Raw genomic sequence first — 25,431 nt, forward strand, 5'->3', positions numbered from 1 at the left:
GATGACGTTTTACACAGACAGCGCTGGAAAAAAGAGAAAATCTTGTCTTAAATCAGTATTTTCTCAGTGAAAAGGTTGGTAACACTTTCATATTTACCTACCTTTGTGTAACAATTTAGACTTTTAACGAATTAGCTTTATTCATTTGAGTCTGCCGTACCGCCAAGAACATTTTTCTTAAGATGACACATATTTCCGCGACCCACTTTTTGATAAGTTACACACACTGCGTCCGGTATGTGGTTCCTGAACCCAGGACCGCCGTAACACTAGCACAGCGCTCTAACCAACTCAGCTAATCGGGCGGCTGGTTCTAACCCACACGCACTACACTCCTCCGCCAACCCCGGGCTCGCACCCACGACTGCCGGATAATAGCACGGCACTCTTACCAATTCGGCAATTGAGCTAGCTGGGTGCCTTGTTCATACCCGCACAAACTACAACACCAACTAGCCACAATAATGCGCGTTAAAGAGAACTTTATAAACATTTGGACATTCATAATGTTCCGCAAGCATAAAGTCGCAAAAAAAAAAAATCGTCAAAAGACTCTGAAGCGACTGTTTATATTCACTAACACACCAAAACACTCTTGCTTACAATGCACTGTTAAATTTAAATAAGAATATGAATATTTCCTTTTAAAGTTGGTTGGACACTGAGAGGACTCTAAAAGTTCACTTTCTTCACTAGAATCCTTCAGCAGTGTATCATGCTGTATCTGTCTTCCTCCCTTCCCACCCTCCCTTCAATAATCAACATCTTGAAACGCACCCCCGATCAAGTTTTAACTTTGCGTCTTGTTAAAAAAATCCCAAGAAATGGACATGAGTCTAGTCATATATATTTCTTACAATTACCTAAATATAATATGCTTACGTTGCATGAATGAAGTTTGCCCACTTATACCAATATCAACCTAAAGTATGTGTTTAAATCAGCAGCACTCTCACAGATTGATATTTTTTTACACTTGTTTTAGTTTCTGTCTCAGAATCAGTTGATTTTGACATCAATGCAATTAAGTCATATAAGATAACTCACAATAGAATGGATCTTAATTGCTTGGTAAACTGCCGAAAAATTCATTCTTCTTTAAGCTTGAGAGTGCAGCTTTAATGCACCAGTCAATTGTAACCAGGTCTGGGGGGATAGCGGGGGAAATGGGCCGTGTTTTTACCTTTCAAGTGGCCCCGCAGTGCCGGGTGAATGTGGTGGTTTTGCTTCGCTTTAAATTTAGCGGAATGGGCGTTACCTAGAGTCCCTGGGGTGCGGGGGCATTTGGCAGGGATTTTACCATCTGTTTGTCCCCACAGGGCGGGTATTTTAGCCGAGGTTTGCTGGACCAAAAGTCAAACTATCCGCTATTCCCCGGACCCGGGGGGCCGTGGTTACAATTGACTGGTGCATAAATAGATGACTTATCCTTACCAAATTTCAATGACTTTAGAATTTCACAGAATATTTATTTTAGGAAGCAAGAATGGCAGGTGAAAATGATGAAAGACGGAAAATGAAACAGTTGATGAAGGAGAAAGGGTAAGTGAAGTCTTTGAAAACATTAAATAATTGTCATACAGTATTGCCTGTACTTGAACATCTGTATATAACCTCACGCTTTGTTTAATGATAAGGTGCTTTGTTTCTTTTTGCCCTATTCTAAATCGTCACCTTAGTGCAAGAACTTAATTTCTGCTTCTATTACTATATGCAGTTATTGAGTTATTGCACTAAAGTGACGAAATGCTTTAACATAAAAAAAAAAAATTAAAATGAAATGACAAATATTTTTTTGGAAAATGTTTATTAAAAAATATATTTCATTCACTAACAATGGACCTTTAAAACATTTTAGTATACTTGAAAGAATCGGTGTATTCTAAAGAAACAGACTTTTCCACACTAATAACTATTTCGTTAAAACGTCTTGCTTCATTTCTAGGCAATATTGGAGTTGTAAAATAAGTCAAAGCTGCATTTTTTTTCAATCAGAAAGGTCCTTATCTATTCCATAATGCTGAAAAAAAACTGTAATCACATAATTTCATTGATTTTATGAAATAACTACAATTGTCAGTCTATTAATATGCACGATCATGAATTTATATTTGGTAGTTGCAATACAAAATTTTGTATTTTAGTGATGGCGATACCCCTTTACAATGGATGTATAAGGAAAGTAAGCCAGACAGTGAAGATTTCCTACTTGGGAGGCGCATTGACAAGGTCGGGGAGGACTTGGATAAGAAGGAAGGTGAGAATTTCAGAGGATGAAAAAGGCCATTCCAAATTAATCATGCATTGAATTAGCATCAGGTTCCAATTTCAAAACCTACATAGCCACAGGGCGCAACACTTACTTTTTTATTTGGTGAACTGCAGGATCACTTACCCAGTGGTCGAATTAAGCACAAGTCTGCAAGCCCTGCATTGGTTAAATGTCTTCCAAGCTTGCTCAAATTCTGAATTGAATAGAGCAGGTATTGTTAAAAAATTTGATGCCAAGCAATACTATAAGAATTTTGGCTTGTTCATCCAAAAGTCTAATTTTGATGACTGCCTACCTAGAATATTTTGTAACCCATAGTGACGGTGTCCTCCAACAATCACACTAAAATATCATAAAACTTCACATTTTATTAATTTCTGTTCACATTAAATTAAAAAGCATTCTATACGCTCCTGGAATCCAATTCCACATCACAAAACTTGTGATGAGGTCCAAAACTATTGTGGGTTTTGTTAAAATCCTGTCTTTAGTTCATTGTTTCTACTTTTTGATTCCATTGTACCAAATGTTAAGTGATGATAATCCAGCGGATTCCCAAACTGTTTGTTTTTGATGATCCTGTAAAAAATTCAGAGGGGTCTCGGCTCATCGGCTACCAATATTATCGCGCCCTGCTAGCCAGCAGGAGAAAAACAAAGTGTTTAAAACCAAGTCTTCTGTTTACAACAAATGCCCTAGATAGCAAGCAGGTTATATCAATGAAAACAGGCCCCAATTTCTCGAAACATCTTAAGCTTAACAGGCTTACGCTTAACAGGCTTACATAGCTTATTTCACTTGGCCACAATATATACTTAAATCTGATTTCAATTAAAGAAAAATTATTTATTGTGACTATCATAAACATTATTACTATTTAAAGTCTAAAATCTCTAAACAGAGTAAATATAACACAAATTATAGGGAAACAAAAATAGTTTGATTAGCTTAAAGTGACACTCTTATTCAAAATAAATACATACACGTGTATTTAACAAACATATATTTTGACTGATCAACCTTTAATTTATTAATGCAATTATGGAAAATATTAATTACTGAGAACAAGATTGTAAGGTGTATTTAATAGCTGAAAACACAAAAATATTAAATGATTGGTAAATGCTAAAAGATTTACTGTGATCTACTATAGTCTCCTAAGGTAGAAATACCGTGTTTTATGCACATTTCTTTCAAATTAAACTCAGTATCCTTCATAAGAACCATTGTTTTCGACATTTATTCATCCTTTCAGGAATATTAAAACAATATTATTAATTGTGGTAAATCGTACTTGGGAGTAAGAGTGCATCTTTAATCCTGAAATTGGGGCCTGTTCTCGAAATCAACTTATTTTGATTTGCTTAACATTTTGCTACATACAATACTGGCATGTAAAGCATCTAAACACAATTAAACAGTTAAATAACAAATAACACAGGTGTGAGATGGATATTGCGAACATTGTACAGGATAAAAAATTAGTATAACATGAGCAATGAGTTGTAATGGTGACATTTTTTCTACAGTATTTAATGGCATTTCTCTTTCACCAAGACCTGTTTTCTGCAATGTTAAATAAATGAATGAATACAACACAACATTGAGATTTGCAATAAGCTTAAAGGTAGTGTTGGGAATAGGTTTTAGTTTGTCTATCAATAATCATTTCCTCTCAAGAAACCGATTATCGATAGTACAATCGGTTTTTGCCAAAACCTTAATTGTCGTTATATTCTTGTACAGTAACTCATATTCCTTTACTATGATTATGTTTTATATATATATGTTTGAAGTTCTTTAGTGTTGTTGTTGCTTTCAGCAATATTGTTAACGATAACAACTGAACACCTCCGAAATGAACTAAATGGAACTCTATTGTTGCCGAGTTCAGGCCCAACCAATTAATTTTTCGATTTTAATGGATTATCAGAACCAAGATATAATAAATAGGATATGTTTCAACTTGAGTGTTTATTAAAGATACCTATTAATTTCATGTGTGTTTCTTTTTCAGACCCATTTTCTGCGATAATGGACGAGCGTATACAACATAACATTGAGATGGATACTAAAGCCAAGATGAGAGAAGATCCATTGTTTGCAATCAGGTATAGCTATTCAGGGATGTGATTTTTTCGCCGTTTTCCCTGGATCTATCAATTAACAGTGGTCAAAGTATGCATGTAAGACAGCAAGCCTTGCAATTACGAATGCTTTCCGGGTTTCCTGAAATTCTATTATTTTTTTAAAGCAGCAGTTGTTAAACTTTTGTTTGAACACTTGTGTTCAACATTTGATTTGACTAAGTATTTTCGTAGTGCTAAAAAAAAGATATTCATGTTTTTAAAAATGTATAATGTCAACAGAAGTCTTCTTATTGATAATATTTATTGTTCTTTACTTGAAACTTGTACAAAGGATTTGATATACATGAGGACCCAAATTTTAAACCTAGTGAAATATCTATTAATTGATGTTTGCTAAAAATAAAATATTGGTGTTGATAGTTTTAACCATATAAGGAATGAATTGCGGGGTTGATGTAACCATATAAGGAATGAATTGCGGGGTTGATGTAACCATATAAGGAATGAATTGCGGGGTTGATGTAACCATATAAGGAATGAATTGCGGGGTTGATGTAACCATATAAGGAATGAATTGTGTGGTTGATGTAACCATATAAGGAATGAATTGTGGGCATGATGTCATTATCGGGGTATGAACGCAATTGGGCTGGTCAAAGTGTGTGGAGTCTGAAGGACTCCATGTGTACTTTGACCAGCCCACTCGCCTTCATATCCCAGATATTGGGATTTACATTTACATCAATAGTTCATTATTTCATTCAATAATTGTTAAAAGAATACTTCATTTCACTTAAGAAAACATTTCAGTAATCCTTTCTTACCCATTCTGTAAATAGAACGACCCGACTGTAACTGAAAACATCAAATAACGTCACAATAACGCGGGAAAAGATCCACCTCTTGAAATCACTTAAAATTGAAAAACTTATGGCAACAATACATTTAAAATATCATGAATTAACACTTTTTTAAATGTTGATTTATATTTAACGAGAGCTGCAGACACAATACAAACAATAGCAAGATCAACAATTTTCATGTATATTGTTATGCGATGAATCGCGATCGGAACATATCCAAAGATGTTGCGTTCATCGGATGATAACCGCAATTGCCGAAAGGCAGTTCATTGAAGGAATGGAAGTTGAGGTGTAAATATTTACTCCATAATTGAGCCATTCTGGGCCCTTTTCTATTCCCACATGACTACTCGAAATTGCCCCTTTATCCATTACAGCATCATTGAACCGACGTGCGTCACAGTTGTTTTCCTTATGTATATGCAATTGTATATTTTATTTTCATACCTTTCTCACTACAAATGCATTTTTAACCAGTGATTGGGTTAAAATCCCCTTTTCTATTTTTAATTACAGTGACCTTGACCATGACCAAAAACAATCCCATGCTGCATTTAGCCAATGACATCCCCATCACCGGTTTATAACATGGGGATGTCATTGGCTAAATGCAGCATGGGATTGTTTTTGGTCATGGTCAAGGTCACTGTAATTAAAAATAGTAAAAGGGATTTTAACCCAATCACTTTAAGGCTGCTTCTCTTTCCTAACTGATACAAGAAATAAATTGGCTATAATTTCTTATTGTCCATATTAAAAACCTGGTTTCGTTGTATTGCGGCATTTCTAGCGTAACATATCATTAAGTATATTTTACATGCACATTGTATAAACTTAAATAAATAAATAATAAATAATCTTTTGCACATTTGAAACTTGTGAAATAGCCTAAATTCAAGATAACATGGAAAATACCTTGCAAAATCACTGCGTGAAATGATCTACAATATTCCACTTGCATATTCTCTGCCTGTGTTTCCAGAAAGCAGGAGGAGGATGCTAGGCGGAGACTGGTGGAAAACCCAGTCAAGATGAAGAGACTTCAGATGGCCGTGAGTTGTATGGACTTTAATCTCATCTGATATTCTGTCATTGTTAGCTTACAAGAACTGACTTTGACCATTACTCAAAAACTGCCAAGATATTCCATGATTTGGAAACTGAGTATGTATTTTGCCTGCTATGCACATATGTAGCAAGGCCCATTACTCCGGCTTTAATAGTGGTTTAGTTATTCCCCTTTCTTATTAAAAATCAAACAAAAATATGACCATTGGCATCCCTTTGCAGTCATAGTTCAGTCATCATACCAAATTTCAATACAAGTCTTTTTATTCATTCATATCATTGTAACTCTCTAAATGTCAGTTATGAAAACAACACCATTTTTAAGTACCATTTCAAGAAGGATCTTAACCTTGCCCATTCAGACAGACTTGTTAGTTTTAAGCTTGAGGTTTTATCAAAATCATTGTTGTCGGTGGCATGCAAAAACCTTGTTAGCCATAACTAAAAACAATTGTTTAAATGATATTCACATGTTGCCAAAGACAATATCCACATGAAGAGCAATGCTCATAAATCTGGGTTTAGTAATTGGTAAAATATGCCCCCTTTTTAAAGTGAAAAACAGACAACAAATGGCATTCTCTCAGGAGCGCTTTTGTTTTACTTGTCCCAGGTTTTAGGGCAATTTTTATCAATGTGGTCTTCTCTTGTTGTTGCATCCGTATTATGCATCAGCAAAGAGTTCTGTTTTTTTCAATCATTTTACTTAAAAATAATTTAATTAAAGAAAACCTAGGGTGTGGTGGTCAAATGGGGTATAGTCAGTAGTGAGGGTTTGGGCTTCTGTCCTACCAGAGCTGCTTTCAATAACCAGCTAGGACCTAACTTATTAAAGTTATTATGTTTAAGAGTAGATTCTGAGTATTATGATTGGAATGTAAAAAAACAACTGACTAATAGACATGGTTAAATCACTTAGGCATATCTATGGATAAGGATAAGAATGTTATTAAATACTGGCCCAGTCCTTGTTTTTACTCGATATATGGACCTGAGCAGGAGTCAAAATATTTTCCCTTGTTTACCGGTACTAGAGCTGCAACGATTCACTTAAAGCTTGATTCGATTTGATTCAGATATCAAACATGTTGATTCGATTTGATTCCGATATCAAACATGTTGATTCGATTTGATTCCGATTTGATTCCGATATCAAACATGTTGATTCAATTTTTTTCATGTTTTACTAATTGCTGTTTTTAATATTAAGTTGTATATCTAAAGCATATTTAATCATTGCAATGATGAAAAACTAGGATGGTGTTTCATCAAGAACAAATTTTAATTAACAAAATTATCTGTTTACAAAATTAAATAACAAAAAAACAGCACTCACTTATAACAGAAACAATCTGTTGATACATTTTTAATGAAAAATAAAACATGACCATATTCAGAAATCAAGTTCAAAGAACATATTTGTCTGAGTTTTCTGTGTTCAACACTTCAGTATTAGTCAAACTTTCAAGTAAGCATGCGTAAAGGCTAATCAATGTCCATTTGTTTCCTGCCTCAAAGGTTTCTTTGTGTATTTTCAGCTAGATCAAAAGAACAAGTCCAAAAAGGGAAAGAAGAAGAAGAAGAAACACAAGAAAGGCAGTTCTGATAGTGATTCAGATGACAGTGATGACGGCTTGATGTCCGCTTATCTGAATATTCTTAAACAGAAAGGAGGAGGTGGTGGGGGAGGGAAGTATGTGGAAAAAGCCCAGGTTAAATCTAAAAATAGATCAAGGGAAGCTACTCCTGAGGAAAAGTTTAACAAATCTAAAAATAGAGCAAGGGAGGCAAGTCCTGATGAAAGATCATACAAAATGAAAAAGAAAGCAAGGGAGCCGACTCCAGAGGAAAGATCATACAAAACTAACAAGAGAACAGGGGAGGCTAGTCCGGCAGAAAGGTATAAAAGAAGGGAGGGAAAAAATAATAAAAATGGTAGGGATTATGACAGGGACAGTAGAAAAGTTGATAACAGAGAAAGAAGAAGAAATAGACAATCAGATGATGATTCTGATGATGATAATGGGCAGAGGAATAGATATACTGGTAAACCTAGAGAGCAAGATGTAAGCTCACACAGAGATGGAAGGTCAAGCAAAGATGAAAGCTCATACAGAAATGAAAGGTCATACAGAGATGAAAGGTCAAGCAGAGATGGAAAGTCATTCAGAGATGAAAGGTCATATAGAGTTGAAAGGTCAAACAGAGATGAAAGGTCATACAGGGACGGAAAGCCACATGGTGAAGAGAGGTCAAACAGGTCAAGGTCAGACAGAGACAATTATATATCTCAAAGTTCAAGGTCATATAGAGACAGGTCTGATGAAAATGATAGAAAATCTGGTTACAAAGATAAATCTCAGGACAAATATGAAAGGAATAGCTCTCGATCTCAGGGAAAGTACGATAAGAAACGTGATTTAAATAGAAAAAGTGACTCAAGCTCAAGTGCTGATAGCGAAAATGACTCATCTTCCTCGGAAAGAGTGAGTAAAAATGGATCAAAATCTAGGACAATGCCAGTAAAGAGACAGTCTTCTGACTCTGAAAGTAGTTCCAGTGACTCAGACTCAGGCAAGAAAGTAGTCCCTCAAAGGAAACACATGAGGGATTCCTCCTCTGACGAGGATAGTGATGATAAGAGGAAACCAATGAAACAGAAGAACTATGGCCTGGTGATATTGGTATGTACTCTAGTAAAGTAAGATCATTGTTTAATTATTTTTGTATTCATTTAAGGATATAGTGGTTCATTTTAAATACTGGTGAATTAGTAATAAATGATGTATGTGTTTTTGTGTATTGAGTATGTGTTGTCACAGCAACATAATTATACATATTCAAGTGTTTAGAGTTTGATTTCTGTAAAAGAAATTTGTCAATAATGTTCATCATACTTCAATTTCTTAAGGTAAACAAAAAGACAAGCTCACCCAGCAGGAAGGAAGACCATAGAAGACAACTAGACAACATAATCCTGGTCTTTAATTTTGCAGAACTCTGACAGTGAATCAATGAAAGAGAGGTCAAAGCTAAGCAATCGAGTAGGTCAAGGTCACCTGACGGGAAGGTACATGTAGGTCAAAGGAAACAAAGAGGGGACACAACTTAAAACTTTAGTCTTTATTTATTCTTAATTTCAGTGAACCCTGACAGTGGGGATTAGAAAGAAAGGTCAAAGCTACATTGTAAGCAGTTAAGGGGGTCAATGTCACTTGACAGGAATGTTAAAGGAAACAAATATGTCACAGATCTTGTGTCTTCATTTGTTCCTTAAATTTCACAGAACTCTTACAGCGCAGCATTTGAAGAGAGGTCAAAGGTCAAAGCTAAGCGGACAAGGTCAGGGTCATCTGACAGTAAGGCCAAAGTAAGCAAACATGTCACATATCTTTTGTCTTCATTTGCTCCTTAAATTTCACAGAACCCTGACAGCGCGGCATTGAAAGAGAGGTCAAAGGTCAAAGCTAAGCAGACAAAGAGGTCAGGATCATCTGACAGGAAGGAAGGTCAAAGAAAACGTTCACCTAGCAGGTCTCCACCAAGGCAACAAAAGAGGTCAGCATTTTCCTTTTTCATGCACATACATTTAGATTTAAGATTTTGATTTTGTTAAGAGATTTACAGAAGAAGTAGTAAAAAAAGACTTATACAGGGAAACATATATTAAAACATTGTTTGGGTCATCTTGACCTTCATCAGGTTGTTTACAGGAAACAATGTCATGAACAAGAAAACATAACATCAAATAAAGCGTACATTTCTTAGCCAAATATCTATATAAAGATATCATCAACAGATATCCCCAATACCCTACTGCGCTAGATGCTTTGTTGTTTACTGCAGCCTAGTGATTATCTCATGAAAAATTAATGAGGCAGTTTCATTTCTTCCTCAAGAAACAAATGTGGAAATATGCACAAACACACATTCTAATGTCTTCCCATAGAAAAAGTATTCTGACGAAAGCTGAATTTTAATTAGTCAGCCAGATCGCCACAGATTTTACACTCAGTAAAACCACTCACTTACAAAAGCAACTGACAATTCAGGGCTATTGAAGATTATTTAAGTAAAACATGCAATTTCATTGGAAGGAAAGTTTGTTCACCTGCCTAATGTATATTTATATAAATAAGATTTTGTTGGTCGATTTTTCCACAGTATTTAAGGAGTCTAACAGAAAACTACCGTAATGGCCAACGATGAAGTAATACTAGTTTCTCCGCTGGGGGTTCTATGACATTCATGGTTTGTGAGGGTTGTTTGTAATTATATGGGTCAATTAAAATGGTTTACACTCATGTTATTTTGGACAAACAGGGAAATCTGTTATGATTTTTCAAGGAGAATATATGAATGGCTTTTCTTTCTTTTGTCATCAGAAAGCTTACAGAGAAAGAGAAACAGGCCCGTCTAGCTGAGATGATGGACAATGCTAAATGGCGCGAGGACCAGCGTAAGACAAACGTGACACGTTACAAACAGGAAGAGAAAGAAGAAGAGAGTAAACAAGTCGAAAATTATGAAACAACGGGGAGCTCCGAATTTGTCAAGTATGTTGAAATGGAGATGTATATGCGGGAATGCAGATTTCTGAAAAAATTAGTTGAGGTTTTGTTAAAGCCTTTAGGCAGAGTCTGCAAGACTTGATATTAACTTGAAAAAGGGTACACGCGAAGTTGCAACTCAATGTTCTGGTCCATGTAATCAATGAAATTGTTTTTTTGAAATTTTCTCAGGCTATTGTAATTGAATTCAGAACAGACTATGGTCTGAAATTCATTTGAATACTACATGTATCATTAATTAAAATGATTTGGTTTCAGTCCACTGATGTCACGGCATGCTGACAGTAGTTCTGTAGAGGATCGTATTAAAAGGAACAAACACAACATACTCAGAACTACTGCGGACATGGACAGGGGTTTTAGTAAGAGATAGTACTATTGTGGACATGGACAGGGGTTTCAGTAAGAGATAGTACTATTGTGGACATGGACAGGGGTTTCAGTAAGAGATAGTACTATTGTGGACATGGACAGGAGTTTTAGTAAGAGATTGAACTACCGTGGACATGGACAGGGGTTTTAATAAAAGATAGAAATACCACAGACATGGACAGGGGTTTAAATAAGAGATGGAAATACCCCGGTACTGCTGACATGAACAGGGGTTTAGTAAGATTTGATTGGTCAGCAGTAGTTATTGGATTGATATTGAGCAAGCAATAAATATTTTGGCCAGCTTTAACCAAAGGAAAGACTTCCTAAGTTTTATCAAATAGCTGCAGAAGGATATAGACAAGGAGTTTAGTAAAACGTAGATCATGGCAAGTTCCCATGGCAGCTACACTCATCTATTCAACTTTGTATTGTTGTTGTTTTTTATAATATGATAAATTTCACAAGTATTTGTATTTTTGTACGTTGATGAAATGTAGACTTGTACTTTTGTATATTTAACAAATTATTGAATTGACTATAAAATGAAATCTGTTTAATGATGAAATCATGAAGAATTGTTGAAATAAACCATAAATGTAGTTTTCTGTTTCTTTATTCTATACACCAGTAATGTAATGGGGATTTATCATAGGGATCACTGAGGTGGTTGCAGTTATAGGGTTTAAGCTAGATGGAAGGTTTCTGCACCCATCCTTTTAGGAAGCACCCTTTTCCTCTCTTGGAGACCAGCAAGGGCACCCTTCTTCCTTCATTGATTATCTCAGAGGATCAAAGTCACAAACAGACCCTAAAAAGATACAGGGCAGCGAGTTCCCAATTCAGCATAGAAACATCAAAAGTTTTTGTTTACATCTGTTATGGTGTGTAAACTTATTTATACTCGCACTTTGGCCTTGCCCATTAGGCAAGTGCTCCAATGAGATTGTTAGTCAATTTAGGTTTTTGAAGCATAGTGCACAGAGAGATTGAAACCCTGGTTACAGCTACCCTGGTGTAACATGCAAAAAGTATAGCACTGTCAAACAGGACCCCCATTAAATGTCCCTATCAGAAGACACTTAGTGTTTCTTTAGTGGTGCGGCGGGGAACCGAACTTGCGACCCCTGGATTGAAAGTCAAGTGTAATAACACTAGACCACGGATGGGCTACAATACATCTGTTAAGTTGCCTACCAGTATGATATTGGTCATTGGCTTCATATTATTTGTAAAATCAACCAATTAATGACTGGTTGGCAATGGAATGGATTGTTGCGTCACTTGTCACTCCAGAATAATGGAAAAAACCTTGTATGTATGTATGTATTTCTTTAGACCTTGCAGTCAAGGATAACCCGTGAAAGTGCAAGCACTTTTTTTCTAATGGGGTCCTTTTGTTTTTGCTGAAGAGACAGTGGTGGGATACAAGGAAGTCCGGGTGCGATACCCTAGCTCTTTTTCTAAGAGACCCCTAGGTTCTTTTATGTGCTCGGTGTAAAGCACCAATACATTGGGTACAACTGATAGAAAAAACCTGGTTTTATATTGTCAATGTTTTCTTCAGAACAATACAACAAACAATTTGTGTTTACTTCTTTTATTTTCTTCAACATGTTTTAATCATACAATATCAACAGAAAAAAGAACATACAACAAAACTCTACCCATAGTATAGGAATGTAATCACATGGACTAACAACACATACTTTTTACATAGTTATGGTCAATGCATGTAAGATCGGAAATGTAAGATTCTAGGAATGACAATAGATGTATTGGATTATAAGTAGCAACTAAAACATTGGAAGGTGATTTGTTGTCGGCGAATTCAATCAATTATAAGGCATAACAAATTATATTGTTTGTGTTCACTTTCCTGCCTTCAATAATTAATTCTTTTTAGGTGTTTCTTGTACTGTGAAAATGCTTGAATTTACTTTTTTTTTTATAGAGCATCTAGTTAACATTGATCCAGACAAAACGTCAATGGTACTGGGTGTAAAAATGAATGATTGTCACCACAACACATGGAACCTTAAAATAAATATTCAATTAAAAAAATACCTTGACCTACTAACCCTATTCTTGAGCAGTGAAATTGGAAACAAACAAAATTAATTGTTATTGGCAAGTTATTAATAAACAGTGACAAATATATCTTTTTAAATTGGAATGAGAAGCTTAAGCACCTTGCTGTTCTTGTGGTTATACTCTCTGGACACATGTGTAAGTTTCATTTAAATATCTTGAGGTTTTTTAGTCATTGCCAGGGCTAAAGATTTTGCATACTCCGCTAATGCCAACATTTGTTTTTCTGTCAAAAAAGAGGCATAACTCAGCAATTATAAAAGCCAGAGTTATGTCATGTACCGTCTATAGAAATAAAGATCTGCTTAGTTGCTTATTTTTTAAAGTGAAATGTGATAATGAACACAACGAGAGTGCTGCCAACAAACGCAGTCTTGTTATTCTGCCAAAAAAGGGGCATAGGTAAAAAATTAAAGCCAGGGTACAAGTTCGTAATTTCTCTGGCAACATGTGTACCAAGTTTCATTTTAATCTTCACTTATGGCTGAAGATAAAGTTTTTGTATGCCAACCGTGAAACCAAGCTGATTATTTTACCTTGTCAAATTTTCTTTCAAAAACAGACAACCTAAAAATCAATTTAATATGACTGAATCATAACATGGCCAAAAATGCCGATGAAAGCATTATGCAATTCAGATCTTCAAATAAATATTTATGGAAAATATATTGCACAAAAAAAATATAGTGTGTGAATAAAATATCAAAAATAAATGCGTCATTCAAACACATAGCTGGTTATATTGCAACAAAAAATAAAAATAAAAAAGATGGTGAAAACAAAGATAAATGGAATGCGTAACTTGCAGATTATGTATCAATAACCTATTCTATCAAAGGGACTAGACACCAGATGGTCCCAAAATCCGCAAATACAGTATGTCCTCAAAACAAGCCTAGAATTGTCACAACGAGCTAGTATGAGGCCGTTATACATTACATTACAAGATTAAAAGAATACTTTGTCGCTGCCACAGCTGAGTTTTACCATTTAAAAATAGCGCATAATGGTTTCCCAGTTTATAGTGTGAATGTTAAGCTCGTGAAAGTCACGTGATTAGTACAGATATATATATATGTATATATATACCAACGTATTTACGTGGTAGACAACCCCAGCAAATTTCAATTGAATAAATATGCAAATAAATATGCAAAAGCTGTGAAAAATACATGTGTTTGCAATATCATACATCAGTAAGTAAGATTCAATGCGTTGTACACAATGATAACAATTTTTGTAAGTTTTTGACAATTTTTTTCTTGAAATTATATCATATGGTGTCTAGTCCCTAAGTTTCAATCTTTAACAATATCAAACAAAATATCAAATTTTGGACCTCACATAATTACATGTATGTAAACTTATCAGTTATGTAAAAAGATACATTTAACAGCTTGCGAACCTCTTTCACAATATACAATTTCAAGGTATAAAATGTATCTATTGTAGACAATAAAATATCACCAATTCTGTTGCAAGAGATAAAGACCATATCGTCGCCTTAGTGCAAGAACTCCATATCTGCTTCTATTTCTATATGCATTTATTGAGTTATTGCACTAAGGTGACGATATGTAGCTTTTTATTTCACAACTCTATGGATTTCTGAAGATAAAAACAAAGTACCGTAATTATTCTATTAATCCCCATCCTCTAATAAACGCCCACCCCCAGTCTTTGGCCTGAAAACGACCATTTTTTTTATTTTTTTTTGCAAAAACCTTGCCTCCTTAAAATGCCCACCCCCCGATTTTATTTTTTTTTAAAAGCATACCTTTAACGAGTTTCCTGATATCCTGCATTATATACTGATCTTACTTCACTTTTTTTGTCTTGACGCCCAAATATAATGATAACCAATTTTCATCTTGAATAAAAGCAATTGTCTCTAATTAATGCCCATCCCCTACTTTGAACTCAGGAAATGCCCGGGCGATTAATAGAATAATTACGGTATTCACGTTGTCATGATGCTGTATCACCCTGATATAAATATTCATAACCAATAATAAATAGGGAGATTTCCTTTTCATATTATAACCTTCCATACTAATGGTTATAGACTTCAATTCAATAATTATATTATTTTGTACAAAAAGCAGACATATATGGTAGAAGTAATGACATTATATGATTTATACTTCATAACGATTAATCTAGCTGGCTCTTCAATTCAAATTTTCCTCTGTGTACAAAAAGAAAATCGACATTAAAACATCATATGATATCCCATAATCTTACACAATCATAGGGAAAGAATACATTGCATATTACATATGAATAGTCAACAAAAACATAATTATAAGATTGTTATGTTAAATGACATATTCTACAACTGGAAAATTAGACACCTGTTTCAATAAAGACCATGTTATAAGTTTGTGTTATTTTGCTATAAACTTCTGAGAACATGGGCTGTATTCATAAAGCATCTGAAGTTATTTCCTAATAAAGTAAAATTCTTCAATTTTTCATACTCAAATCAAATGTATGTATAAGTGTTTTTAACATTAAAGGGTGTGTTTTTCTGCAATAAGGTCACTGAAAATAATATATTTTGGAAAAGTTTTATTTCATATGACTGAAGAGATACTTAAATAAGGAAGGAACTTAAGTTTAGAAATTACTTAGAAGTTTTATGAGTACCACCCCAGAGCTACAATCAATATTGAACGATCATAAAAAGTACAATGCTTTGATGAACAAGCCCGAATTCTTTCGTTTATTCTGTGTTACATTAAAAAATCAACAAGTCTTGCTACAGACAATCTAAAATTTGAGCAAGAACAGAAAGAATTTTACCAGCGCATGGCTTGCGACTTGTGCTGATTTGGACCACTAGTTTAAGTTGATACCAAAGATGAGGAAACAAAAAAGTCCACTTATTGACATCTGTGATGTTACTACCGGTTTAATGCTGCACTCTCACACATTTGTTTTGAGAAACTTTTTATATTTTATGTCTTGGAATGAGGCAAATTTCGCATAACATAAGAGCAGATTGAAGTTTTCATGTTTACGTTAAAAAAATATGTTTTATATCAAATAGAATTACTAATGCTTTAAGAAAAATAAAATCTTCAGCAGTTTTCCAAACAATTGAAATATGTTCTATTGTGAGTTATCTTTTATGACTGACTTGAAGGCATTGGCGCCAAAATCAGCTGATTCTGAGACAAAATAAATAAATATCAAAACTGTCAATATGTGAGAGTGCAGCTTTAAGATTCTTGAAATTATTCAGTTCCTTTATCAAAACTGGGCCCAGGCCCTATACTTTCTAACATCCGAGTTTGAGACTAAAGAATCAAAACTGTATATCTTTTTATTGTTGATTGCTATTAGAAGAGCAATAATAGAACAAATTGCTGCAGGTGTTAGCAAAATATGTTTTACAAATATGACCTCATCTTTTGAAAAAACCCAGTTATATTCAAGATAATTTGTAACTTTTTTAAACCACGCTTTTCTGGGTCTGGCCTCAATTTCTCGAAACATCTTAAATCCCTTATAACAGGAACAAGCTAAGCACACTATAATTGATTTGGTATAAATTATGTAATATTCTCTTTAAAGGGTGTGGAGGCTTGTAAAGGAAATAATATTGGAGAACAACAAGAAAAACTACTTATGGTGTTATGAAATCATATCTAAGAAAGTTATTTTGCTAATTGGAATAAGATTCAAATGTGAGTTACGCTTATTTGTTTTTTTAGAAATTGGGCCTTGACTACCAAACTCAGACTGAAGTGAATATGGGTCATGATTTTTGGACTGATCATCATACATATCGCACAGAAGCTGTTACAAGGACAACAGTATGAAACAATAGCGTGAAACAAAGCTTTATATAATTAGGGCTATTCCATTAAACATATAACCCCCGGGGGGAAGGCACTTTTAAATTATGACACCCCCCTACAGAAGCAAATTTTCCATTTTGGGGTCCAAATTAGCAAAAAGACACCCACAAATATACTAAAAATATAATTGCCTTCCCCCCGGGGTATATATGTTTTACTGGCATATCCCTTACCATTTCTACACATTAATATTTTATGTTAGGCTTCAGTGTAAGTCTTAGATCTGCAATATTCATCTAATACGTTAAACTTCCAAGCTGAATAAACTTAACTCTGGTAGAATAGTTGGTGCTTCCTTTCGATTGATCTTGAAGAGATTTCATTGAATATTTCCCTTGAATCCTTTTAATGAGACCCGGTTATACACATGTGAGATTCAATTGAATAATTTTTTCACATTACACAAATGATGTAATCACAATTCTGTCCATAACAAAACGTGTCAACACTACTTTATATACATATGTATTCGGACCTATCCCTTGCTCTTGAACAGGTCAGAAACTATCCCATGCGCATGTCACTTTTCTAGAGCCAGTAGAACTATCCCATGCACTGATCATCCTTGTTAGCCTGCTGCTTGCCAATTGAGTCTGGGTCGGCCAGGGGATCGAGGTCAGCGAACAGATCAAACCAGGCGGACATGTTGGATTTCTGTCCCTGAAAAATTTAAATAAAATTAAAAAATACTAAAAATACATTATTGACAATAAAGCTGCTCTTTATACTAATGCCCAGATGATTTCATACATCTATATGTATATATATATAGAGAGAGAGAATTACGATACAAAGCACTCAGATTATCCTCATTAAGATCAATACAGGAAAGGAATGTATATGTGTCAATGATGCTTGTTTTTCAATCCTATGTTTTTGGCATGTATAATATGTATGTTGTGCTAATCATATAGCCCCCTTGGCTCGAACTCACTAGGCTCGAATTCCTCGTTGGCTCAAACTATATGTAAAGGACGAACATTTTCGCCAGTCCCTGAGAATTCGAGCCAATGGGGTTAACTGCAAATATGATCTAACTAAAATAAATCTTAATCTCTTATTGAATATGGCGGAAGAGACGTAACTGACAAGACTGCAATCTTCTTCCATGAAAAATAAAGAGACTAGCAAAAATCGATACTACCCCACCCCATTCCATCGAAACCCACCTTTTTCTGTTTGGGTCTGGCACCAGTTTGTTTTGCTTGGTTTTCAGCTTGTGGTGCACTGCTGGGCTGGGAGGGAGGGGCACTGCTCTGGACTGGCATCATAGGAGTGTCACCTATACATAGGAATTAAACACGTGATTTCACAAAATTATGAATTCTTTATTATTGAATCGCAATAAAACTTGGTGACAGTGTCTGTGGGATAACATATCTGTCAGTTTCAATCATCGGGTAATTCACCTTATAAATTTCAGAGTTATGCCCCATTAACATTAAACAAGAGGGCCAAATGGCCCTGAATCGCTCACCTGTCATATATTGCACATTCTTCCATTATATACAAATATTGAAAACCTAAGCCTATGAACACGGGGCGTGGCCAATTTTGACCCCAGGGCTAAAGTTTGAACAATCTTAATAGTGGTCCGATAAACGATGCTTCATACCAAATATCTAAGGCCTTCGCCTTTTGGTTTCGGAAAAAAAGATTACTTAAGTTTTCATCATATACATATATAAGGAAACCCATGACCGCCCGGGTGGGGCCATTTTTTGACCCCAGAGCCAAAGATTGAACAATATTGGTACAAGTCAACTAGATGGTATATCATGCCAAATATCTAAGCTCTTGTCACTACTTGATTTTACGTGTGTATCTATATATGTATATTTGTAATTAATTGTTGTATGTGGCCCATATTGAAAATTGGTATGTGTACTAAATATGTTATCCAGTTTAAATTAAGACGTTATTTGTCTTTGTGAGTTCGGAGAAGATTTTTTAAGTTTTCACTATAACCCATATAGAGAAAAACCATCAGCCCCGGGGTGTGGCCAATGTTGACCCCAGGGCCATAATTTGAACAAACTTTGTAGAGGTCCACTAGATGATGAATCATGCCAAATATCTAAGCTCTAGTCCAAGTAAGTTCAGAGGAGAAGATTTTTGAAGTTTTAACTATAAACATATAGAGAAAACCCATGACCCCCCGGGGCGGGGCCAATTTTGAACAATCTTTGTAGAGGTCCACTAGACGATGAATCATGCCAAATATCTAAGCTCTAAGCAACGTAAGTTCAGAAGAGATTTTTGATTTTATTTACTATAAACATATAGAGAAAACCCATGACCCCCCGGGGCGGGGCCAATTTTGACCCAAAGGCCATAATTTGAACAATCTTTGTAGAGGTCCACTAGACGATGAATCATGCCAAATATCTAAGCTCTAGTCCAAGTAAGTTAAGAGGAGAAGATTTTTGAAGTTTTAACTATAAACATATCAAGTATACCCATGACCCCCCAGGGCGGGGTCAATTTTGACCCCAAGGCCATAATTTGAACAATCTTTGTAGAGGTCAACTAGACGATGAACCATGCCAAATATCTAAGCTCTAGTCCAAGTAAGTTCAAAGGAGAAGATTTTTGAAGTTTTCACTATAAACATATAGAGAAAACCCATTACCCCCGGGGCGGGGCCAATTTTGAATCCAAGGCCATAATTTGAACAATCTTTGTAAAGGTCCACTAGACGATGAATCATGCCAAATATCTAAGCTCTAGTCCAAGTAAGTTCAGAGGAGAAGATTTTTGAAGTTTTAACTATAAACATATAGAGAATACCCATGACCCCCCGGGGCGGGGCCAATTTTGACCCCAGGGCCATAATTTGAACAAACTTTGTAGAGGTCTACTAGACGATGAATCATGCCAAATATCTAAGCTCTAGGCCAAGTAAGTTCAGAGGAGAAGATTTTTTAAGTTTTCACTATAAACATATAGAGAAAATCCATGACCCCCGGGGCGGGGCCAATTTTGACCCAAGGGCCATAATTTGAACAAACTTTGTAGAGGTCCACTAGACGATGAATCATGCCAAATATCTAAGCTCTAGGCCAAGTAAGTTCAGAGGAGAAGATTTTTTAAGGTTTTCACTATAAACATATAGAGAAAACCCATGACCCCTCGGGGCAGCGCCAATTTTGACCCAAAGGCCAAAATTTGAACAAACTTTGTAGAGGTCCACTAGACGATGAATCATGCCAAATATCTAAGCTCTAGTCCAAGTAAGTTAAGAGGAGAAGATTTTTGAAGTTTTAACTATAAACATATCAAGTATACCCATGACCCCCGGGGCGGGGCCAATTTTGACCCCAAGGCCATAATTTGAACAATCTTTGTAAAGGTCCACTAGACAATGAATCATGCCAAATATCTAAGCTCTAGTCCAAGTAAGTTCAGAGGAGAAGATTTTTGAAGTTTTAACTATAAACTTATAGAGAATACCCATGACCCCCCGGGGCGGGGCCAATTTTGACCCCAGGGCCATAATTTGAACAAACTTTGTAGAGGTCCACTAGACGATGAATCATGCCAAATATCTAAGCTCTAGGCCAAGTAAGTTCAGAGGAGAAGATTTTTTAAGGTTTTCACTATAAACATATAGAGAAAACCCATGACCCCCCGGGTCGGGGCCAATTTTGACCCAAGGGCCATAATTTGAACAAACTTTGTAGAGGTCCACTAGACGATGAACCATGCCAAATATCTAAGCTCTAGGCCAAGTAAGTTCAGAGGAGAAGATTTTTTAAGTTTTCACTATAAACATATAGAGAAAACCCATGACCCCCCGGGGCGGGGCCAATTTTGACCCCAGGGCCATAATTTGAACAAACTTGGTGAACCATTTGGTGATCCTACCTACCATATATCAACGGCCTAAGCCTTGTGGTTTGGGAGAAGAAGATTTTTAAAGTTTTTCCTTTTGGTTGCCATGGCAACCAGAGTTCTGTATGGAATTGAATTCTTTGAACAACTTTGACAGAAGACAACCCAAGGAACCTATGAAGTTTTATTAATATTGGCCTAGCGGTTAAGGAGGAGATGTCTTTTAAGTAAATTGTTGACGGACGCCGCACGCCGCACGACGGACAAAAGGCGATCACAAAAGCTCACCATGTCACAAAGTGACAGGTGAGCTAAAAAGGCAATTTCATAAAAAAAAATCTAAAAAGATATTATTATAAATTGGAAATAAAATTTAGTAGAATTACGTATGGTTATGTAAATCAATAATAAATCCAAAAATATTTATATAATGTGATTGTAAGTCTTAATAAGAATATTAATATCTGCCATAAATAGAATGATACAAGAAAATCCAAATAGACATTATTTAAGAGTCGGTAGTTGCACTTGCAAAATGATAATCATATTTATCAGATATATGAAACAGCTGAAAGTTCTCAAAAATAGACATTTATGTTCAAATATCACCGGTAAATAAAAATAATTGACCTAGTGACCTAGTTTTTGACCTGGGTTGACCCAATATGGAACTTGACCTAGCTTATGTTAAGATGATCATTCTGACCAAGTTTCATTAAGATAAGGCTAAAATTGTGACCTCTATTTTGTTCACAAGGTTTTTCTAATAATTGACCTAGTGACCTAGTTATTGACTGCGTATGACCCAATATCGAACTTGACCCAGATTTTATAGAGATGATCATTCTGACAAAGTTGCATTAAGATTAGCCTAAAATTGTGACCTCTATTGTGTTCACAAGGTTTTTGTACTAATTGACCTAGTGACCTAGTTATTGACCGCAGATGACCCAATATCGAACTTGACCTAGATTTTATAGAGATGATCATTCTGACCAAGTTGCATTGAGATTAGGCTAAAATTGTGACCTCTATTGTGTTCACAAGGTTTTTGTACTAATTGACCTAGTGACCTAGTTATTGACCGTGAATGACCCAATATCAAACTTGACCTACATTTTATAGCGATGATCATTCTGACCAAGTTGCATTGAGATTAGGCTAAAATTGTGACCTCTATTGTGTTCACAAGGTTTTTGTACTAATTGACCTAGTGACCTAGTTATTGACCGCGGATGACCCAATATCGAACTTGACCTAAATTTTATAGAGATGATCATTCTGACCAAGTTGCATTGAGATTAGGCTAAAATTGTGACCTCTAATGTGTTCACAAGGTATTTCTACTAATTGACCTACTGACCTAGTTTTTGACCCCAGATGACCCAATATCGGACTTGACCTAGATTTCATAGAGATGATCAGTCTGACCAAGTTTCATAAAGATTAGGTCAAAATTGTGACCTCTGTTGTGTTCACAAGGTTTTTCTAATAATTGACCTAGTGACCTAGTTATTGACTGCGGATGACCCAATATCGAACTTGACCTAGATTTTATAGGGATGATTATTCTGACCAACTTGCATTGAGATTAGGCTAAAATTGTGACCTCTATTGTGTTCACAAGGTTTTTGTACTAATTGACCTAGTGACCTAGTTGTTGACCGCGGATGACCCAATATCGAACTTGACCTACATTTTATAGAGATGATCATTCTGACCAAGTTGCATTGAGATTAGGCTAAAATTGTGACCTCTATTGTGTTCACAAGGTTTTTCTACTAATTGACCTAGTGACCTAGTTTTTGACCTGGGTTGACCCAATATGGAACTTGACCTAGCTTATGTTAAGATGATCATTCTGACCAAGTTTCATTAAGATAAGGCTAAAATTGTGACCTCTATTGTGTTCACAAGGTTTTTCTAATAATTGACCTAGTGACCTAGTTATTGACTGCGTATGACCCAATATCGAACTTGACCCAGATTTTATAGAGATGATCATTCTGACCAAGTTGCATTAAGATTAGCCTAAAATTGTGACCTCTATTGTGTTCACAAGGTTTTTCTAATAATTGACCTAGTGACCTAGTTATTGACTGCGTATGACCCAATATCGAACTTGACCCAGATTTTATAGAGATGATCATTCTGACCAAGTTGCATTAAGATTAGCCTAAAATTGTGACCTCTATTGTGTTCACAAGGTTTTTGTACTAATTGACCTAGTGACCTAGTTATTGACCGCGGATGACCCAATATCGAACTTGGCCTAGATTTTATAGAGATGATCATTCTGACCAAGTTGCATTGAGATTAGGCTAAAATTGTGACCTCTATTGTGTTCACAAGGTTTTTGTACTAATTGACCTAGTGACCTAGTTATTGACCGTGAATGACCCAATATCAAACTTGACCTACATTTTACAGCGATGATCATTCTGACCAATTTGCATTGAGATTAGGCTAAAATTGTGACCTCTATTGTGTTCACAAGGTTTTTCTACTAATTGACCTAGTGACCTAGTTATTGACCGCGGATGACCCAATATCGAACTTGACCTAGATTTTATAGAGATGACCATTCTGACCAAGTTGCATTGAGATTAGGCTAAAATTGTGACCTCTACTGTGTTCACAAGGTATTTCTACTAATTGACCTACTGACCTAGTTTTTGACCCCAGATGACCCAATATCGAACTTGACCTAGATTTCATAGAGATGATCAGTCTGACCAAGTTTCATAAAGATTAGGTCAAAATTGTGACCTCTGTTGTGTTCACAAGGTTTTTCTAATAATTGACCTAGTGACCTAGTTATTGACTGCGGATGACCCAATATCGAACTTGACCTAGATTTTATAGAGATGATTATTCTGACCAACTTGCATTGAGATAAGGCTAAAATTGTGACCTCTATTGTGTTCACAAGGTTTTTGTACTAATTGACCTAGTGACCTAGTTGTTGACCGCGGATGACCCAATATCGAACTTGACCTACATTTTATAAAGATGATCATTCTGACCTAGTTGCATTGAGATTAGGCTAAAATTGTGACCTCTATTGTGTTCACAAGGTTTTTCTACTAATTGACCTAGTGACCTAGTTTTTGACCTGGGTTGACCCAATATGGAACATGACCTAGCTTATGTTAAGATGATCATTCTGACCAAGTTTCATTAAGATAAGGCTAAAATTGTGACCTCTATTTTGTTCACAAGGTTTTTCTAATAATTGACCTAGTGACCTAGTTATTGACTGCGTATGACCCAATATCGAACTTGACCCAGATTTTATAGAGATGATCATTCTGACCAAGTTGCATTAAGATTAGCCTAAAATTGTGACCTCTATTGTGTTCACAAGGTTTTTGTACTAATTGACCTAGTGACCTAGTTATTGACCGCGGATGACCCAATATCGAACTTGACCTAGATTTTATAGAGATGATCATTCTGACCAAGTTGCATTGAGATTAGGCTAAAATTGTGACCTCTATTGTGTTCACAAGGTTTTTGTACTAATTGACCTAGTGACCTAGTTATTGACCGTGAATGACCCAATATCAAACTTGACCTACATTTTACAGCGATGATCATTCTGACCAATTTGCATTGAGATTAGGCTAAAATTGTGACCTCTATTGTGTTCACAAGGTTTTTCTACTAATTGACCTAGTGACCTAGTTATTGACCGCGGATGACCCAATATCGAACTTGACCTAGATTTTATAGAGATGACCATTCTGACCAAGTTGCATTGAGATTAGGCTAAAATTGTGACCTCTAATGTGTTCACAAGGTATTTCTACTAATTGACCTACTGACCTAGTTTTTGACCCCAGATGACCCAATATCGAACTTGACCTAGATTTCATAGAGATGATCAGTCTGACCAAGTTTCATAAAGATTAGGTCAAAATTGTGACCTCTGTTGTGTTCACAAGGTTTTTCTAATAATTGACCTAGTGACCTAGTTATTGACTGCGGATGACCCAATATCGAACTTGACCTAGATTTTATAGAGATGATCAGTCTGACCAACTTGCATTGAGATTAGGCTAAAATTGTGACCTCTATTGTGTTCACAAGGTTTTTGTACTAATTGACCTAGTGACCTAGTTGTTGACCGCGGATGACCCAATATCGAACTTGACCTACATTTTATAAAGATGATCATCCTGACCAAGTTGCATTGAGATTAGGCTAAAATTGTGACCTCTATTGTGTTCACAAGGTTTTTCTACTAATTGACCTAGTGACCTAGTTTTTGACCTGGGTTGACCCAATATGGAACTTGACCTAGCTTATGTTAAGATGATCATTCTGACCAAGTTTCATTAAGATAAGGCTAAAATTGTGACCTCTATTGTGTTCACAAGGTTTTTCTAATAATTGACCTAG

The 25,431-nt window shown here is 35.5% G+C and overlaps 2 protein-coding genes across 4 annotated transcripts in view; one reads left to right on the top strand and one right to left on the bottom strand.

Moving 5' to 3' along the window:
* The first annotated feature begins 12 nt into the window (after positions 1-12).
* LOC128239923 (pre-mRNA-splicing factor CWC25 homolog) lies at positions 13-11,839 on the top strand. The gene is made up of 9 exons (XM_052956377.1): positions 13-74; positions 1,478-1,542; positions 2,145-2,257; positions 4,290-4,383; positions 6,208-6,277; positions 7,832-8,977; positions 9,718-9,851; positions 10,679-10,849; positions 11,123-11,839. The coding sequence occupies exons 2-9, from the start codon at positions 1,487-1,489 to the stop codon at positions 11,235-11,237; spliced, it is 1,899 nt and encodes a 632-aa protein (XP_052812337.1). The 5' UTR covers positions 13-74; positions 1,478-1,486; the 3' UTR covers positions 11,238-11,839.
* Positions 11,840-12,826: 987 nt separating this feature from the next.
* LOC128240348 (islet cell autoantigen 1-like) overlaps positions 12,827-25,431 on the bottom strand; it is a 42,036-nt gene continuing 29,431 nt past the window's right edge. For all 3 annotated transcript variants that reach the window (XM_052956962.1, XM_052956961.1, XM_052956960.1), the window contains 2 exons: positions 18,363-18,475; positions 12,827-17,853 (listed from right to left, as the gene is read on the bottom strand). In XM_052956962.1, coding sequence (XP_052812922.1) covers positions 17,737-17,853; positions 18,363-18,475 — 230 coding nt within the window. In that variant the 3' untranslated portion in view covers positions 12,827-17,736. The remainder of the gene's footprint in view (positions 17,854-18,362; positions 18,476-25,431) is intronic.

The sequence above is a fragment of the Mya arenaria genome, chromosome 7 (genome assembly GCF_026914265.1).
Source record: "Mya arenaria isolate MELC-2E11 chromosome 7, ASM2691426v1".
Lineage (NCBI taxonomy): Eukaryota > Metazoa > Mollusca > Bivalvia > Myida > Myidae > Mya > Mya arenaria.

What these genes read in the sequence shown, in the direction of transcription:
- LOC128239923 (XM_052956377.1), top strand. Translation starts at nt 1,487, where the DNA reads ATGGCAGGTGAAAATGATGAAAGACGGAAAATGAAACAGTTGATGAAG. An exon ending in GATCCATTGTTTGCAATCAG is followed by an intron (nt 4,384 to 6,207) that starts GTATAGCTATTC and finishes CTGTGTTTCCAG; the next exon opens with AAAGCAGGAGGAGGATGCTA. An exon ending in ACTATGGCCTGGTGATATTG is followed by an intron (nt 8,978 to 9,717) that starts GTATGTACTCTA and finishes TAAATTTCACAG; the next exon opens with AACCCTGACAGCGCGGCATT.